An 18,440-nucleotide genomic window follows, 5' to 3' on the forward strand; every position below is an offset into this window, starting at 1 on the left:
CTAACAAGGGTCCAACTGTGGCTCAGTAAATTAAGCTGCCGCTTATGATGCCAGCATCCCATATTGGAATTCCAATTCCAGTCACAGCTGCCCTGCTTCTGATCCAGCTTCCTGCTGGCATACCTGGGAAATCAGAGGATGGTCCAAATATTTGGGGCCCTGATGCCCACATGGGAGACATGGATGGAGTTCCTGGCTTTGGCCTGACCCTATCTCAGCTGTTGCGGCCTTTTGGAGAGTGAACCAGCACATGGAAGATAATCCCTCTCTCCTTCCTTCCCCTGTCACTTTGCTTTTCAAATAAATAAATCCTTTTAAAAAGAGAGGGGTTGACTCTGTGGCACAGCGGGTTAAAGCCGCTGCCTGCAGTACCAGCATTCCATATGGGCACCGGTTTGATTCCCAGCTGCTCCTCTTCCAATCCAGCTCTCTGCTATGGCCTGGGAAAGCAGTAGAAGATGGCCCAACTCCTTTGGGCTCCTGGCTTCAGATCAGCTTAGCTCTGGCCATTGCGGCCATTTGGGAGTGAACCAGTAGAATGGAAGACCTCACTCTCTCTCTCTGGCTCTACCTCTCTGTGTTAACTCCTGTCTTTCAAGTAAATAAATCTTAAAAAGAGTGGTAGAGAGAGAAATAATCTATTTCTAACAAGAAAGCAAACTTGTAGGTTGCTGTTTTTCTGTTATTGTTTGCATTTTTCCAGTCTTTTCTCTACCCGCCATCAGTTCTCTTCCTCTCATCTAGACTTCTTTGTTCTTGCTTGCTCAATCAACAATCCACTGATTAGCTTTGAAATTCCAGCCATAACTATTTAAAAAGTGGAATGGGGCAGAAAAAAATATGACTTTGTCTCTTCTGTTATTTTAGGATTAAAAATGCTAAAAACCATTATGGCCTACAGATTGACAGAAGTAGTGAACTTCTGCCTTATGATAAAGTTACCCAACTTCTAAGTGCTTTAGCCCTGCTTCCCTCATCCTGAGTGCTCCTAAACCAGATAATCTTTTGCTAACTTCCACAGTATGCTTACGTCTCCTTTTTCTTCTCTGCAGCCTCATTATGTCCCGGACAACTACAAGAGGAACGGAGGTCGGTGAGTCCCATGGAGATTTGAAGATCCTAAGGGATTGACTTGGATGGAGCAAGAGAACAAGCAACTACCCATTCGGCTCCATCTCTAGGATTGGCTATTCTCTGCAGAATATCCCAGTGTACTGTCAACACTGATATGGAAAAACTAGATTTCAATGGATGTGGTCCCCAGTGGGGTCTTAGTTGGGGCAGGGGAGGGATTTGTAGAGTCAAGGTAGAGGAGGAGGAGGTTTGGAATAGAACTCCAGACAAACTCAAAAAAGTCTCTTGTAGACGTCTGTAATCTTTCCCATTACCTCAAGGTGTATCAGTTCTTCATGCCTCTGTTAAAAAACAAATATATGGGGCAGGCTTTTACCCTCGCTATTGAAGTCTAGCACCCATATCAGAGTATCTGGGTTCAGTGCTTGGCTCTCGCTCCTCACTCTAGCTTCTTGCTAGTGCAGACCTTGGGAGACCTAGATTGAATTCCCAGCTCATGGCTTCAGCCTAACTGTGGACATCGAGTGTGCAGACTAGAAGATGGGTGCTTCCTCTCTGTCTCCCTGCCTCTCAAACGAATAAAGAAATAAAAGCTTTTTAAAAGAAAGAGGAGCAGGGCCAGCACTGTGGCATAGCAGGTATAGCCACTGCCTATTGCCGTCATTCCATACGGATACCAGTTTGAGTCCTGGCTGCTCCGCTTCTGATCCAACTCCCTGCTAACGTGCCTGGGAAAGCAGTGGAGGATGGCCCAAGTGCTCAGGCCCCTGCCTCCCATGTGGGAGACCCAGAAGAGGCTCCTGGTTCCTGGCTTTGGACCAGCCCAGCTCCTGCCATTGCAGCCATTTGAGGAGTAAACCAGCATATGGGAAGATCTCTCTCTGCCTCTCCCTCCCTCTGTCTGTAACTCTGCCTTTCAAATAAACAAATTAGTCTTTTAAAAAAAAAAGAAAGAGGAGCAGGCATTTGGCCTAGCAGTTAAGACCTCCACTGGGACGTGCACATCCTAATCAGAGTGCCTGGCTTTGAGTCCTGGCTTTGCTCCCAATCCCAGCTTCCTGCTAACTTGCACGCTGGGAGACTATAGGTGATGACTCGAGTACTTGTATCCCTGCCACCCATATGGGAGACTTGGATGGAGTTCTCTGGCTTCTGCCTGGCCCACTCAGGTACTTGGAGCACATGGGAATATGTGCACATACTCACTTGTGCTAGCTTGCTCTCGCTCTGTCTCTCTGCCTTGCAAATAAATAAAGCAAATAAATAAAAATTCAAAAAGAAACAGGTAGCCAGGAGTACAGTTCTGACTGAATAGTTTGGGTTTACTATTTTGCTTATGTCATACTTGAGAGAGGCATTCCTAGAGAAAGAACGCAGGTACCTTTTTTTCAGTTGTCTCTTCTGTTGAATGAAGGCATATTAACTGCTTAGCCCACTTCGATAGCTTACTATAAAGGAGAAATAGGAGATGAACAGTGTGAAAAGGGATGCAAGAAGAGTAAAGCCCTAGTTACATGCTTATTATTGTAGTTGGACTGCAGGGCTTGCCATACTTCTCTGTATTCATGAAGCAGTCAGAAGCAGCTAAGCAGTTGTATCTGCCTGGCTGCATGTTACGGATTTCAATCACTTGTGCTTCCGATTCCTGAGGGAAAGAAGAAAGGTTTGGGGTGGATATTTGGCACAGCAGTTAAACTGCCACTTGAGATACCTGCCTCCCACATCGGAGTGCCTGCATTCGAGTCCCAGCTCCATTGCCAGCTCTAGCTCCCTGCCAAATGCACATCCTGGGAGGCAACAGATGATGATTCAAGTGCTTGGGTCCTTGCCACTCACCTGGGAGATCCAGACGGAGTTCCCAGCCTTGGCCTGCCCAGCCCTGGCTGTTGCAGGCATTTGGAAGATGAACCAGTGGACGGGGAGATCTTTCTATGTTGGTTCCTGTCTCTCTCTCACTATGCCTTTCAAATAAATCAACACAGGTTTAATTTTACCAATAGAAATTAAACTTCAGAGAAAGGCAGCAAATTGTTGAAATAATAAAGAAAAAGAGTTCCAAATTTCTAGTTTCTTTTCTCTTTTAAGGTTTATTTATTTGGAAAGTCAGAACTCATTATACAGAATCTTAAAAGGGGGTGGGGTAGGGTAGGGACTCAGAACTGTTTTACTTACAGGAACTTCTTCCAGGCTCCCACATGGATGGCAGGGGCCCAAACGCTTGGGCCATCTTCCGCTGCTCTTCCCAGGCCATTAGCAGGGAGCTGGATTGGAAGTGGAGCAGCCGGGACATGAACTGATGCCCATGTGGGATACCAGTGTTGCAGGTTGCTTTTTACCTGCTATACCAGAATGCCAGCCCCCCTTTATTTCATTTATTTATTTATACTTTTTAAAGATTATTGATTTATTTACTTGAGAGTTACAGAGAGGGGGAATGAGAGAGAGAGGAGGAGTTCCAAGTTTCGTACCTTACAGCTAGACCTCAGGATTTCAAGCTACCCTGAAACCTCTTACCCTCCATTCCCCTTCCCTCCCCCTCCCATGTGCCTTCTCAGCCTCACCCTACATCTCCATCTCCTTCTGGCAGGTCATCCTGGAAGTCTGAGCGCTCAAAGCCACCGTTAAAAGACCTGGGCCAGGAGGATGATGCTCTGCCCTTGATTGAAGAGGTTCTAGCCAGTCAGGAGCAAGCGGCCAATGAGATGCACAGCATGGAGGAACCAGAACAGGAGGGAGCAACAGCCCAAGTTAGTGAGGGTGAAAAAAACACAGAGGAAAGTAGTCAAGAGCCCCAGCCAGCCTGTACCCCTGAGGAGCGACGGCATAACCAGCGGGAGCGGCTCAACCAGATCCTGCTTAATCTGCTTGAAAAAATCCCTGGGAAAAATGGTAAGAAGAATCAGGCTCATATCTGGGGTTTAAAATAAGAGGGTTAGGCATTTGGCATACCCGTTAAGCCACTGCTTGGGACTCCTGCATCCCGTACCAGAGCTTGGGTTCGATGCCTGGCTCTCCCAGTTCCAGCTTTCTGCGGATGCACAGCATGGAAGGGAACAGTGATGGCTGAGTACTTGGGTCCCTGGCACTTATGTGGAAGACCTGGATTAAGCTGCATGCTCCTGGTTTCAGCTTGGCCAAGCCCTAGCTGTTGCAGGCTAGATAGATTTCTTTCTGTCTCTGTTTATCTTTCTCTCTGCCTTTCAAATAAATATTTTCTTATTAAAAAAATATGTAAAATACATGGTTAATAATTGGAGAGGGAGAGAAAAAGAATACCTTTTTTAAAAGATTGTATTTATTTATTTGAAAGGCAGAGTTAGAGGGAAGGAGAGAAGGAGAAATCTTCATCCCCAGATCACTCCCCAAATGCTGCAACAATGGTGGCTATGCTGAAGCCAGGAGGCCAGAACTCCCATCTGGGTCTCCCATGTGGGTAACAGGGTCCCAAGCACGTGGGCCATCCTCTGCTGCTTTCCCAGGCGCATTAGCAGGGAACTAGATTGGAAGTGCAGCAGCTGGGACTTGATCTTCCACCTGTTGGAATGCCCATGTTGCAGGTGGCAACTTAACCTGCTGTGCCACATTGCCAGCCCAAGAACAACTTCTAATTAGTTGGTCTGGCATGGAAGTATTCTAAATAATGGGGTAGTTCCACTGCCTGCCTTTCGGTACTTGTTGCGAGCAAAACTTTGGGAACTGAGATGATCTCCTTTTCTGGAGAACCACCTTTCTTCATCTGACAGAGGAGGACCTAAATTGCTGATAGGTCAGAGAAGGAATTACATTGCTGTGCTATCCTGAGAGCTCAGATCTGGAGTAAGGAGTGGGAGAGTGGCATTTCATGAGCTTCCTTGGTTCTGTTTCAGCCATTGATGTGACCTACTTGCTGGAGGAAGGATCGGGCAGAAAGCTGCGAAGGCGTACTTTGTTTATTCCAGAAAACAGCTTTCGGAAGTGATCCTCAAAGAATGAGACCTCAAAGCGTCTGAGATCCAGTGGAGCTAAGCAGTCCTGCCTCCTGCTCTCTGAGTGTAGTAGACAGGGGTGGGAAGGGTCCGTCCAGGCAAAGGGAATGGGGCCGTGTTGTCAACATTAGGTACTTAATCAACCTTGGAGCTAGTGGAGAGGAAGAGAAGGGGTCTGCACAAGACAGTTCAGTTTAATTTTCCTCTCCATTGCTTCACCCTAAAGGTTACTAATGTAGAAAGGAGGGAGGACCACACTGGGGCCAACCAAACCCTGTTGGCACTGGCCGCCTCCGCAGCTTAGGTTTCTCTGGGTCATCCTGTGATCCCACAGGCACTGCTGAGAAGCTGCTTCCTAGCCCAGGTGTAACTCAGAATCCAAAGGGATAGAGCCGGGATCCCAGCCCTACCCCGTCTGTTCTCTGTTGGCTCCAAGAGCTACCCCGGAGACCTAAAATGGAAACAGAAGCTGGGGCCTCTTCCCAGATCCCTAGTAGGAAGGTTTCTCTCTCCTGTCTTGCCCAGCCAGGTCAAAGGAAAACGTGAGTTGATGGCTCAAAGCACTTGTAACTGCTGCCCCTTTCCCTACCTCTACTCCTCAAAATGGAATCATGGGATAGGGAAGGCCCCCATGGGGTCAGAAGGGTAGTACACCTTGTAATTATTTGTATTTGTTTTACCCTTCATAACCTGCCGAACACATTTTTTTCTAATGAGAAAGCCAGGCCCCCGCCAACACATGTGCTGTTTTTGATGCGCTGTGGTTCTTTGTGTGTCTGCTGTGCTGTGCAATCAGAAACTAATCATTTCACAATGAAATCATTTTAACCCCACACAACAAAAACTCTAAACCCCCCAACAAGTCACTACATAACCTGTTCAGCAGTATTCACCTCTCAGAGTATTTGTTGTGCGTGTAGATTATCAACTGAAAACACTACTCGTTTTCTTAATTGTACAGTTTCAATGTTCATCTCTTAAAGAGACAGTGTTCTCTCTTCACCCGTAGTTCCATCTTCCCTCCATCCTCCTGAATGACTTTATCATCGGGAGGTATATCCAGGGTGTCTCCTTCCTCCCCATTGTCCTGACCAGAAGTTACTAGACTATACTGTCTCTTTAAAAATGAAATTTAAAAAGCTTTGCTTTGTTGTCTTTTCAGACATACATATGCATATATGTTTTAGATGTTCTTATAAAAGAAAGATGGTTTTTAAATGTGCCAAGTTGTGTGTGTATATATATATATATGTGTGTGTGTATATATATATATATATATATATATATCTGCTGCGTGATTGGTAAGCAATACAATAGTTAACATGTCCCCATTACTTTTTTCTAATATTGGACCAATGCTGTCCTAATTGTACATTTTCCCTTACGATGACGACGCTCTGACTTGTTTAGGTAGAAAACATTCACCACTTTCCATTCCATTGAATCTTTTTTTCTTTTTCTCCTTTCTGTGTCATTCTTGAGGGAAAAAAAAAAAAAAAAGAGGCAGGGGATGCCATAGATCCCCATGAGCAGAGAAAAAGCAAAATAAATATTTTATTAAAGAAAAAAGAGAATTAAGAAAATAGTTTGGAGTATTTTCTTACTGTAGAGAAGCACTGTACATTACTAAGAGACCTGGGTATAAGATACTCATGTGTGGAGCTGCAGAAATCGCATGTCCAAGCCCGTTTGAGTGATTTTTGTTTTTCATTGCAGGGAGTGGGTGGGAGGGAGGTGGGACTAGGGGCACTTTGGGGGTCTCCTTTTAGTCAAAAACAAGAAAATGACAAGAAAGAGATTAAAATTCAATGTTTCCTTTAATAGTGTTAAACACTAAAATTTTAAAAAAGATGAAAATAAAAAAAACTTTGTAAAATGCGAGAACAGAAGCAAAAGACACTACGCTCTGTCATTTTATCTTTCTTTTGTTGAAAGACTAAAAACTGAAATGTTTTTTAGACAATCAAATGTTAGGTAAGTGCAAAAACTTGTTTTTTCTTACTGGTGTAGAAATTAATGCCTTTTTTTATTTTTCGGTTATTTTATAATAACGAAATAAAAAGAACCCCCAGCTGCCAGGCGGGTTTTGGTGTTTGAAATGCGGGGCAAAGCACTACATCACTGCAAATAGATACCGAGTTAGTCTGCATGTCTGTAGGCTGTGTGATTGCGGAAAATATAAATGCTGCTAATATATTTCCTTTTTACAAAAGCATATCTAAATAGATGATTGTTTTGATGTTAATCTTTGTAAATTATGTATTACCAATTTTAACATTGGATGTAATTGCATAAAAAGCTTGCATCTCAATCCTTGAAAGTCTAGTATTAAATGGAGAAAACTTTTCCTAACTGCGGAGTGGTGAGCTTGCTCTTTTTTCCTCCATTGATCTTCCACCCTCTTCCCTGGGGGAGCTTTCTGAAACCACATGATCAGCATCCGGGCCCCACAGGAAACACCCAGTGCTGGCGACTACAGGACAAAGCCACTTCTTCGGTAGTAGCGACCTAACCAACCTAACTCAGCCTAACCAGTTAGCACAGTAATCCCCACACCAGATACCCAGCTTTCTCTCGCATTTGCAGTGCCATTCTACGCCTTCACACTCCTCCCTCATCTCCTTAGCACTCTCTGAGACTGGCCAGAACTTCAGGCCACATAGTTTAGGCTGTTACGTGTTAGAAATCCGGGTGTTCATTCATTAATCCTCACAACATCCCTTTCTGGTAGGTCCCCAAATTCAGTTTTATAGATGAGGAAACTGAATCCAACAGAGTGGTTAAGTCACTTGCCCAAGATCACATAGCTGGTCAGTCAGCCCTCGCGCCTCTCTGAGGCCAGTAACCATTCTGAGAAATGAAGGCGGAAGCTCGGAGCTAACTAACTTGCTAACCCTCACGTGATTGCTAGTGTTGGAACTGGCGCTCCAGGGCCTGCGCTCAGGAAATTGTCAAAGCAACTCAATCATCACGGGAGATGAGCCCACTCGCGCCCTAACGGGAAGAACAGACCGCCCCAGACCATGGGCTAGACAGTCCTCAGAACCAGCAAGGCAGCCGATGGGAGCATGCAGTCTCTGCTCCTGTTACCTCAGCAGCCTTCCCACAACTGTAAACAGAAATTAACGTGATTTTTTAACTTTTGGTATCTACTGTAGCTGTCATATTCTAGATAATATATAATAATATTCCAAAAGTAAACGTTATGTACATTTTTATTTGGTCTATTTCACTTTCTTCTGGGAGGTCTCCCTGCTCCTGCTCTCTTGCCAGTGCACAGACCTGCGAGCCATGTCCTGCGATTGCAGATGTCACATCAGGTCAGATCTCCCTGACCCCACAGTGTCGCTCTAGGACTTCCCAGTCACTAGAATCAGCCGCTCTAAAACCAAGCCCATGGGGACAGGAGCGGGCAGGTTGAGTTACGGGAAGTAAAAGCTGTATTCTTGGTGTTCCTGAAACTTTAGGAATCATGGGACCTCCAAAATTACTCCGTAGACCTCACGCTGAGAAATCCTGGTCCTCGTGTCAAATAGCAGCAGTCTCCCCCATCCACTGTTACGTCACCTGAGATGCTGTGTACAGCAATACAACTTTTATGGTCGTTATTTGCAAATGCCGTTATAAATTGGAGAACTCGGGCTCCTCTAAGTCATTCCCTGCTTGAGAAACGTCACCCTAGAAAACACCTGAAATGCAAACTGAGCTCTCAGATCAGGAGATGGGGCCGGCACTGTGACATAGAGAACTAAGCTGCCACTTTCGACCCCAGCATCCCATGGCAAAGTCCTGGCAGCTGCCCCGCTTCCAGTCCAGCTTCCGGTTATTGCACCTGAGAAGGCAGCGGAGACGGCCACGCACTGGGCCCTGCCTGCCACGCACGGGAGAGACCTGGATGTCGCCTCCATTCGAGGAGTAAACCAGCAGATGGAAGGATAATGGATCTCTCTCACGAATGTTTTTAAAAATAAAATTGGAAGGACGGCTAAACACAAAAAGCAAAATTAACGCAGGGAACAGCTGAATAACAGCCAGGGATGAGGCAGATTTCAGTCTTAGAAAATGACGGAAGTAGAACGAGGCCTTGCTCCCAAGTGCTACCAGAGCCTTGGCTCTTAAGATTTCTCCAAGTATGTCCCCAAGTCCCCTCCCCTGTCATCAGCCCATTGTCTCCAACCAAGTTCCCTAAAATAAAAGGCAACTGAGTTTTGCCCTGTGTCACTTCGTAGTTCTCAGCCTCCCCTGACTTGCCTGCTGCTGGTTCATTCTGGCTTTGGATTCTGCGGTCTAGAAACTCCTTTATTGCCATGCCCAGCCCATAGAGCATCTCTGCTACTCCAGAGATTGAAAGGAAACTCACCTGTCAAGTAGCGGACGGCACGTCACTTTGCTCACTTGGAATTACATCACCCGAGTAGGAGCAATGAAATGTCACTTCTTGGAATTCTTTAATCCTTTCCTTCAGTGTCAGATAATGAATCGAGTAAGCACAATTCAGGGGCTGAGTGTTCCTCCTCCTTGCCCCCATCCTGGGTCCCATATTTGTCCAGGGTTCTATCAGTCTTAACACAGCACTAAAATCTTAGCGTGGAGCAGCACTTGAGATTCAGGCAGCAAGCAGGGCTCCCTTCCACATCCCTCAGAGAACATTCAGATTAATGAGGAAGTCCCCCAAGCCAGAGCCCCGAAAGCCACAGGGACACGCACTCAACTCCCACACTTTATTGGAACAAAGGGAAAGGGGCAGACCACCACAGGCCCACCCGCCAGGGGTGTCCAGGCGTCAGCACCTCATACAGCGTGAGTAGGACATCAATACAGGCGACATGAGGGGAGGAGTGTGGGGAAGATGCCATACACAGGAAGGAGACCAGAGGCCCTTCGGGCTCAGGGGCCGGGCGCGTACTACACTGGTACAGTCCACTTGGGGAGGAAGGCAGCAGAGGGCGGCCCACAGACGGCCATGTCGCAGAGAGGGGGCCGCTCCCATATGCAGGTGGGAAAGAGGAGGGGGTTCATGGAGGGGAATTCCTTGTTATATATTTGGAAGAAAAGCAGATTTCACCTTACAGATGGGCATGGGAGGGAAGACGGAAAGTTTATTTTAAATATTTTAAATATTTTTAGCAGAAGTGCATGTGGGAACAATTGTCATCTTGCAGACAGGGAAGAGGCTTCTGGGGTGGTTGGTTGTCGTGGATCAGTGTTCACAGGCCATTCCATTCCCAGATGGCAGGAGGGAAACGTGCAGGCAGGGGGCGCGCCCTGGGCTAGAGGACAAGGGAGGTATACCCAACAGGCACCAGCCCCTCTGAGCCGTCCCGCCCACAGCGCAGCCAGTCCTCGTCCACCGTCGTGATGACACGCAGCACCTCCCCACGCCGGAAGCTCAGCTGGTCAGGGCCCGCAGCGGTGTGGTCACACAGAGCCCGAACCGTCCTGTGGGGACCAGAGGAAGATGCTGAGATGAAAGGAGGTGCAGGTGCCCCCAGGCCTCGCCCCCACCCCTGCACAGAGCGCGCCTGCTAGTTCAGCTCAGTGAGCATGGACCGGGCTCTGGAGGCCGTCCACAGACCCGCTGATGCTGGGCCTAGCCCTCTCCCGGGCCACACGCACTCTTGATCTGCGTATTTGACGCTGCTCGCGCTTGTCCCTGACGCTTCCAGTTCAACATACACAAACTAAGTGACTCATCTGAAGCTGCCAACTGGTCCCTCCTGCATCCCCTGCAGTGGTGAAGGGCACAGCTTTCTGCCCAGTTGTTGCTGACAGAAACCCAGGGGTTGCCGCCACCGCCATCACCAAAAGGCGCTGTTTGCATCGCCAACTGCCTCATCCACTCTCTCCCCACCTCTGCTGCACCAGCCAGCCGGGCTCAGGCCTCTATACCCACGCTCTCTCTGCTCCCCAGCTGTGCTCTAACTGGTCTCCAGGAACCTCTCGGCCTGCCTCCCTCAGCTGCATCCAGATCGCTGTAAAACACAAGCAAGCACGCCGTTCCCTGGCTCGGACTCCCCCAGGGCTCTGCAGCTGGCCCAGTGACACCTGCCGCCGCACCAGCACAACCGTCGGCTTCCTCCACTCCGGCCACAGCCCCTGCGTACCCACAGTTTCTCACTCAGCATGCGTGGGCCTCCCATTCCTTTGCCAGACGGACATTCCTCTGCCATCACTGGGCGGGAGGGCCTCAGGCCTCAGCCCTGTGCACATGGCCCCAGAGGGCTCCGGATTCCTTTCGTAGTCTTTACCATACACAGATGCTAACTGCTCCTTTATCCACTATGTCTCCACCGGACCGTGAGCGCCTTGAGTCCTGGACTCCCAGCGTCTTGACCTCTGTATTCCCCCGGCCCCGCCAGACACAATACTTGGAAAGTGTCGGTGAACCAGGGAAACATCAAGACGCTTAATTCAATGGCCTGAGAGAACCCAAAAGAAACAAGACCCAAAGTAGCCCCTGGGCCAAATGAGACGCCTCTACTGACGGGATGAGCCATGCGTCTGCACTCACCTACCTGCTGCATGCCAGGTGTGGCCTTCCTAGCAACTACAACCCAAGTACTGCAGAGAAACCAGGGCTGCAGAGATGCGACGCAAACCAAGCGCTGTCTGCTTGTAAAGCCCAGACTGCTAGGCCGCCTCCCATCTGCTCTGTGCAAAGCCTCGGCTCCCGCTGCATCGTGCCCGTCCTCACCTGTGGGCCTGCACCAGGCTGGGCACCGGGGCCTCGGGCTCCTCGGGAGAAGCGGGCGTCTCAGGAGGGGCCCCCCGCTTCACCAGGGCCAACACACTCACAGCCGGGGGCAGCCAGCTGGACGGCCTCCTGCAGGGAGGGGCACAGCTCACGGAGGCCACCCCACCTCCAGGAACACAACCCAGGAGCCCAGGGACTTGGGGAGAGGGGGCGGTTGCGGGGCCTGCCTGCGGGTCAGAAGCAGCAGGAAGCCGGTCACTAAGGGCGGGGTGGCAGCTGAGACACCGCCACCTTTGGGGTGACCGGGGAGAGGGCAGCAAAGGTCTAACGCCAAAAGGCACAAGAGACCTGCAGAACCAGCAGGGTCTGTACGGGACCAGTGAGGTCCCAGGCTCACACAGTACCTAAGGCAAACGTGTTCTTAATCTACAGGGCCGCATAGGAAAAAGATCAAGGGGTAAAGTCCAGAACCTTAGCCAGGTTCTTTACAAACCTGTACAATGTAACCATTGACGAAGCTAAGGCTTTTAGCCAGAGGCTGTAGAGGACCAGATGGCCAACCTCCAGGTTTTCAGGGAGGCCCACAGGACCTCACTGGGTCAGAAGGTCACAGAGGGAGCAGGTACCCCAATACCTGGACTTCAGGGCTCCGCTCTCAGTTTCTGCGGAGCCGCCAGGCACTCCAAACAGCCTCCCGAGCCACACGCCTCTGCCTGGTGCCGCTTCCTCCGTGGGCAGGGGTCTCTCGTGCGCACTCTCTGCTGCAGCTCTATGACGCCTGGGTCCCCACCGGGGCAGAGGGAAGCCCTCGGTACCCCCGGAGGCATAGACCCGGGAGGCCTGGGTCAGCTGTTCCCACCAGCTGCCCGCGGCAGAGGAACTTGGAGGAGCCGAGGCATCTGCAGCAGCCTCCCCGGAAGCCCCCCGAAGAGTCTGGGCCAGCCGCCCCCCCCAGTGCAGCACGGCCTGCACAGTCTGCTGCAGGGCTGGGGGTGGGCCCGGCGGGGCGGGGGCCTGAGACGGGCCCAGGGGCAGGTGGTGGTGGTGCTCAAAGAGCAGGTCCAGGTGGAAGGTGAGCACCGACAGCGGCTGCAGCAGCAGCAGCAGCTCTGTGGACAGGGACGGGCAGCCGGCCCGGGCCAGGGAGAAGAATCCAGTGGGCAGGTACAGCAGGGACAACAGGCCTGGAGGAGAGCAGGCCAGCATCAGCCCGGGGGCACGCCCTTCCCCCATCAGCCCACCAAACTCCCTCCAGGCCACCGCCCTCATGCTGGAAGGCAGGGCGGCCATATCTCTGGCTCTGGGCACCCATGGCCTAGGGAGCAAGCAGGTGGTGACAGATAACCAAGGAAGAGTGAAGGGGCAGAAAGGAGGCCCACAGAGCACGCACGACATGGGGAGGACGGCCTCCTGGGAGCTTGGACGCAAGTGGACCCTCACTGGGGAAGGGCCCAAAGGAGGCATGAGCTGCTGAGCAGGGCCCAGGGGTGGCCCAGGGTGAAGGCAGCCGCAGGGCCCTGGGGCAGGGGCTGCTGGCGGAGGCACCTGGAGCTCAGAAGGTCTCAGCAGGACACCAAGACCAGCCGGAAGCAGCGGAAGAGGATCCCTTCCTTCCTCCCCGCCGACCCGCCCCAGCAACCCACCGTCTCCCATCCCCAGCCCCCTACCTGCATCTTCCTGCAGACTGGAAAACCACAGCTCCAACTGCTTAGTGCTGGAGAGCAGAGGAGGGGAGGGAGGTCAAGGAGGAGGGGCTGGTCCCCCCCAGGAGGCAGGGCCGTAGCCCCCCCAACGGGGTCCCCCGCGCAATGCCCCTGCGGGCCTCAGGTCCTCGAAGGGGCAGTGGGGAAAGGCCACACTCACTTGAGGAGGCCGAGGATGAAGGCATGGAAGCGGCTTCGGCTGCTGCTCAGCGGCGCCAGACGGCAGACCTGGTTGTACAGGGTTCCCAGGGCCCGGGTGCTGGAGCCTGCGGACAAGGGCGCGGTCAGCGAGGCGCCGCCCCGCCCGCAGCCCGGCCCGGCCTCGGCCCCGGCCGCTCACCTGGCTTCACTGAGGCCTCCACCACGCTCCAGGGGCTGCTCCTGCGCTGCCCGGTGATGAGGTCCTTCCGGAAAGGCTTCAGGCCGTCCGCCACCAGGGCATGGAGCGCCGGGCAGAGGGTGGTCAGCACCAGGTGCCCCACGTCCGGGCTGAGCCGGCTGTCCCCCAGCTGGGCCTGCAGGCGGCGCAATGCGGAAGGGGCCCGAGACACTGCAGCCACCTCCCGCCCAGTGTCCCTGCGCCCCCGCTCTGAGCCCCCAGCAGGCTCCCCCGCCACCTTCACCTTCTGAACCAAGTTCCGGGCCGCCCCGAAGTGCGAGATGATCTTGTCCACCGAGGCGCTGACGGCTATCAGGAGACCTGCGACGGGGCGGGGGGCAGAAGACGCATCGAAGCCCCCTGTCTCTTCCCCGCCACGCGCCAAGGGCCCTGACAGCCCGAAGGCGGGGCTCCGGGAGGCGCGGCTCGCTGAGAAGCAGGGGTGCGCAGTCGGGGTGCCCTACCTTTCTTCTGCTCCTGCAGCTGGCCGGTCCCGCTCCGGGCTTCTGCCATCCACAGCCGCTGGGCCCGGGGAACACCGGCGAATGACCAGGAACTACGGACTGGGGTGAGGGAAGAAGGACGCGGGGACACTTACCAAAGGTCACCCGAGGGTTCCGGGCTCCCGCACAGGTGATCTCCCGCGGGGTCGGCAGCGCTCCAGCCCCTGAAGGGTCTGGTGCAGACGGGGGAGGGCGCGGGCCCCCGAGGCGAAGTGTCCCCCGCGTCCCGGCGCTCGCCGCCCGGCCCCGGACCCCGATCCCTGCTTCCCCACCTCCTGAACCCCGAAGCCCCGGTGCGGCAGGAGAACCGCGCTCGCCTCCCGCCTGCCCGCCCGCCCGGGGCCTGAACCCCGGGGGAGGCCCGCAGCGAGCCGCCCGGGCCCGGCCCCGCCCCGCGCCCGGGGAGCACGTGGGCAGCCCGAACCAATGGAAAGACAGACAGACGGGACAGGGAGGCGGGGCGAGGGAAGGGGAGACCCACGGGTCGGGGGGGGGGGGGGCTGGAAGGCGCCGGAAAGGGGAAACCCGGGGCCCACGCCAGCATCCCCGAGTCCAGCGCCTCCTTCGCCCCACGTGGGGCGGGCTTGCCGGGAGGGCGTGGCCAGAGCCTCCTGGACCAATGAGCTCCCCCGGGCGCTTCGCCCTCCGCCCTCTCCCAGCAAGGGATGGGGGCCGGGGAGGGAGGGGGATCCAGCCCGAATTGCGCGGGAAGAACTCCGCCGAGGGCGCGACTCCTGGTCCCTAGCCATGTATGGGACGCGCCCTAAAGTGGGCTTGGAGGTCGGGCAAGCCATGTCCACTTTGCTTAGGGCAGGCCTGGAGGGAGGGGCGCCGGGCCACGGCAGCAGGAAGAGCAGCGACCCCCGCCGCGCCTCCAGGCGAGGCCACACGGCCCAGGACCAGCGAACTGGCCGGAATGCCCAAGTTGGAGGGTGGGACCAAGCCGGGTAACCAGGAGAAAAGACCAGACTGAGGGTCCGGCGCGGGTGGGACGGGCTGTGGGTGGGCGGGGCGGCCCCTCCTTCGGCGTGGCTCGCCCGCCACCGTCTTACGTAGCCTGGGCGGAGGCGGCGGGCTCCTGGTCCAGCGAGGGGCCTTCGGCGGACGAGGTGGCGGTGACAGCGGGGGGGCGGGTACCTGGCGGGGCGGGGGAGCCGCGGCGGGGAAGGTGCTACTTCTGGGGAAGAGCGGGGACAGCAGCAGTGCCAGCTCAGGGCTGGCCAGGCAGGGTAGGGCCCCCCGCGTCGGGGGCGAGTAGGCTCCCACCGGGGACAGGCGGACGGGCAGCAGCTGCTCCTCCGGGGGGCTCGGCGCCCCCAGCAACCGCAGCCCGGCGCCCGGCCGCCGGGCCAGGGGCGCAAGGAGCAGGGACCCAGCTGCGCCCGCGCCCTCACCCGCCAACAGGGGGCGCCCGTCGGCAGAGAGCCGGAAAACCAGGGGTCGGGGGAGTAGGAGGGGACCGGCTGCAGGCAGGATTGGCGGGGCCAGGCGCAGAGGGGAGGGAGGGCAGCGGGGCCAGCAGCCAGGCAAAGAGGGGCGGGAGAAAGAGGGAGCAGAGAGTTAGTCCCGTAGCCCAAGGGCCCGCCCGGTTTCCCTTTCCCGGAGCGCTCCCTGGTGGAGGGGGCGGGGAATGACACAGAATGGAGACAGGGGGCGGGGCTGGAAGCTCGGGAGGAGTGGGCGAGGCCGAAGCCCAGCCCTCCTCTCCGGTTCCTGCAGTCTCTTACCCTCGAGGCCGCTCTGCGCGCCGGGCTCCTCAGGCTCCTTCGCGGCTGGGGCCTCCTCGCCAGCCGCGGGGCTGGCCGCCCTGCCCTCCTCGGGCTGCCCCTCCGCGATGGGTTGTAGCCCGAGCCGGTTCTTCTTCCTCCGGGGAGGGACGGGCGGGGGTGGGGGCCGGGGCGGCACCAAGGCCCAGCCAGCTGGGGGGTCTCGTGGGGGCACGGGCGGGGGCGGGGCCCGGCTTCGGGACCGCAGTTCCTTGAAGGTGGTGACCTCCCGCGGAGCCGCCGAGGTGCCGCCCAGCGAGCCGGCGGGGGGGAGCTCGGTGTCCGGAGAGAAAACTATGAGCCAGTCGCTGCGATCTTTCTTGGCCTGCGGCACCGGGGGCAGCCCCGAGCCCCGCTTGCGCTTCTGGGCCAGCTCGTGGAAGGACGTGATTGTCCGATGGGGCGCCGGCTCTTCGCTGACGTCACTTCTCCATCCCCCATCAATTTTTCCTGCATCTGTTTGCGAGCCGGAATCAGCTAGTCCTGTGTTGGTTTTCCAACAAGAGTCGAATTTCCCAGGTTCCGTTTTCCAGTTAGTATTTCCGTTGGTTTTCCAACCAGAGTTATTGTTGTCGGGGAGGTTCCATCTAGCTTCAGCGTTCTCTGTGTCAATTTTCCAAATGGGGTTGATTTTCCAACTGGGCTCCGTTTTCCCAACATCGATTTTCCCATCTTCCGCCTCCGAGAGCTCAGAGGTGGGAAGGTCCTGCTCCCCACTCTCCTCCTCGTCCTCCAGGCTCGGGGAAGCGAGGTCCTGGGCGGCGGTCAGGGCGTTGCAGTTGGAGTCCAGGTCAGGGCCGGGTGGGGAGGAGGTGCCTGAGCAGGAATCGGGGGAGCAGCAGAAGCTGTCCGGGGAGCAGGGCCCAGGGCCTGCTGCAGCAAGTGGGGAGCCCTGCCCCGGGGGCACGATGCTGGGCTGCGGGTGGCCATCCTCGGTGCGAGGGAGGTCGCGCAAGTAGACGGAGACCGGCGACTCGTCCGGGCTCAGGTCAGAGCAGGAGCTGAGAGAGGAGGAGCAGCCCGGGTCCGAGGGAGAGGCCACCCCTTCCTCCTCCTGAGACGGATCCTGCCGGTTTTCTAAGGCTGCTGGCCCGTGTTCCTGGCAGCATCGGCAGGGCACGGCTGGGCTGTTGGAATTGGCATCCACCAGGGTCCCGCTGCAGGGGCCCCTGCTCTCCTTGCCCCCAGTGTCTCCCGGGGGAGGGGGTGTGCTCAGGGGCCCCTCGCGCAGCTCTGGGCGGCGGGACAAGTGCAGGCCTAGGGAGACGTGCTGGAGGTGGATGTGGTTGAGGTTGCAGAGTAAAGCCCTCTGAGGGGACAGCATGGTGCCGGCGGCGACGCGATGGCCTCTAAACCGGGAGGATCCGGCCTCTCACATCCACCTACCTGGCAACCGCAGAATGCAGACCTAGAAGCCGGGGGTGGTGAGACCCAGCCAGTGAGGGCAAGGGCCGGGGAAGGACACGGAGGTGACTGACTCTGGCTGCTTTGGAAGATATTTAAATAAGATGCAAATCGCCATCGACTGGCCTTTAGTTTCCACTGCAGTGTTTGCAGGTGGAGTCGAATGTACAAGCCCCCCCACACACACACACACCCCGCCCCAGGAAAGGAGCGGGAGGGTCAGAGAATGCGGCCCCGTGGGGGTGCAGAGGCTTGGAAGAAGATGCAGCCCAGAATGGATCCCCCGGCCCTGCTGCAGCAAGCTGACCCTGCCCTCCCTCCAGCCTACACCTCCCTCTCAGAGGAAGGGGCCAAGGGAGACCCCGCCCAAAAGGTCTTAAAAGCAGTGGGGGGGGGAGGGGCCGGAGGGGATCAGGGCAAGCCCCGTTAATGCAGGAAAGGGGCGGGGGCTGGAGGGGGAGAAGGACAGAGAAGCCGTCAGGACGTCAACTCTGCATCCGCAGGCTGCCCTGCACCGGCTCCAGCCTGCAGCCTCCGTACGCCCTTACCCGGCTCGCTACCGAGGTCGCCTGTCCATTCTCTCGCTCATCTCCATCATCTAACCACCACCCACCACCCCTGCGCTATTCACTAATACTCCCGCTGGCCTGCCCCACCCCGCCAGCCCCGGTCGATCCCACGTGCCGAGCCCTCCTCACCAGGGTCCTCCTGGAACCGCTCCGGCCCTGGGCTGGTCAGCGGCTCCCACCGTCCCCGCCCGGCGGGGCACAGAGCCGAGGGGAGGGGAGGGGCGCTGGGCCAACCCGCTCCGCTGCGCAGCCGCACCCCTCCGCGCATGGGCGTGGCGTAGCCCAGCCCCGCCTCCCCGCGCCTGACGTCTTGCCTGTGTCACCCACCTAGAGCCAGCCTGCAGCCGCCTCGCCCCCGCCCCGACACAGCCGGGCCCCAGGTG

At 55.6% G+C, this 18,440-nt stretch overlaps 2 protein-coding genes across 40 annotated transcripts in view; one reads left to right on the forward strand and one right to left on the reverse strand.

Moving 5' to 3' along the window:
- ASH1L (ASH1 like histone lysine methyltransferase) overlaps positions 1-6,622 on the forward strand; it is a 241,742-nt gene extending 235,120 nt beyond the window's left edge. For all 36 annotated transcript variants that reach the window (XM_051857197.2, XM_070077550.1, XM_070077542.1 and 33 more), the window contains 3 exons: positions 1,053-1,093; positions 3,662-3,963; positions 4,941-6,622. In XM_051857197.2, coding sequence (XP_051713157.2) covers positions 1,053-1,093; positions 3,662-3,963; positions 4,941-5,032 — 435 coding nt within the window. In that variant the 3' untranslated portion in view covers positions 5,033-6,622. The remainder of the gene's footprint in view (positions 1-1,052; positions 1,094-3,661; positions 3,964-4,940) is intronic.
- Positions 6,623-9,746: 3,124 nt separating this feature from the next.
- RUSC1 (RUN and SH3 domain containing 1) lies at positions 9,747-18,322 on the reverse strand. 4 transcript variants are annotated; one of them, XM_051857214.2, is made up of 11 exons: positions 18,187-18,322; positions 16,046-17,492; positions 15,713-15,781; positions 14,280-14,378; positions 14,060-14,136; positions 13,777-13,951; positions 13,597-13,702; positions 13,401-13,447; positions 12,368-12,917; positions 11,734-11,862; positions 9,747-10,478 (listed from the first exon to the last, which is right to left on the reverse strand). In XM_051857214.2, the coding sequence occupies exons 2-11, from the start codon at positions 17,406-17,408 to the stop codon at positions 10,310-10,312; spliced, it is 2,784 nt and encodes a 927-aa protein (XP_051713174.1). In that variant the 5' UTR covers positions 17,409-17,492; positions 18,187-18,322; the 3' UTR covers positions 9,747-10,309. The 4 variants fall into 4 exon arrangements, with proteins under 4 accessions (XP_051713174.1, XP_051713173.2, XP_051713175.1 ...); XM_051857213.2 differs by having other exon boundaries at positions 15,371-15,781; XM_051857215.2 differs by lacking the exon at positions 15,713-15,781.
- Positions 18,323-18,440: the final 118 nt, after the last annotated feature.

Source organism: Oryctolagus cuniculus, chromosome 7 (genome assembly GCF_964237555.1).
Source record: "Oryctolagus cuniculus chromosome 7, mOryCun1.1, whole genome shotgun sequence".
In the NCBI taxonomy this organism is placed as follows: domain Eukaryota; kingdom Metazoa; phylum Chordata; class Mammalia; order Lagomorpha; family Leporidae; genus Oryctolagus; species Oryctolagus cuniculus.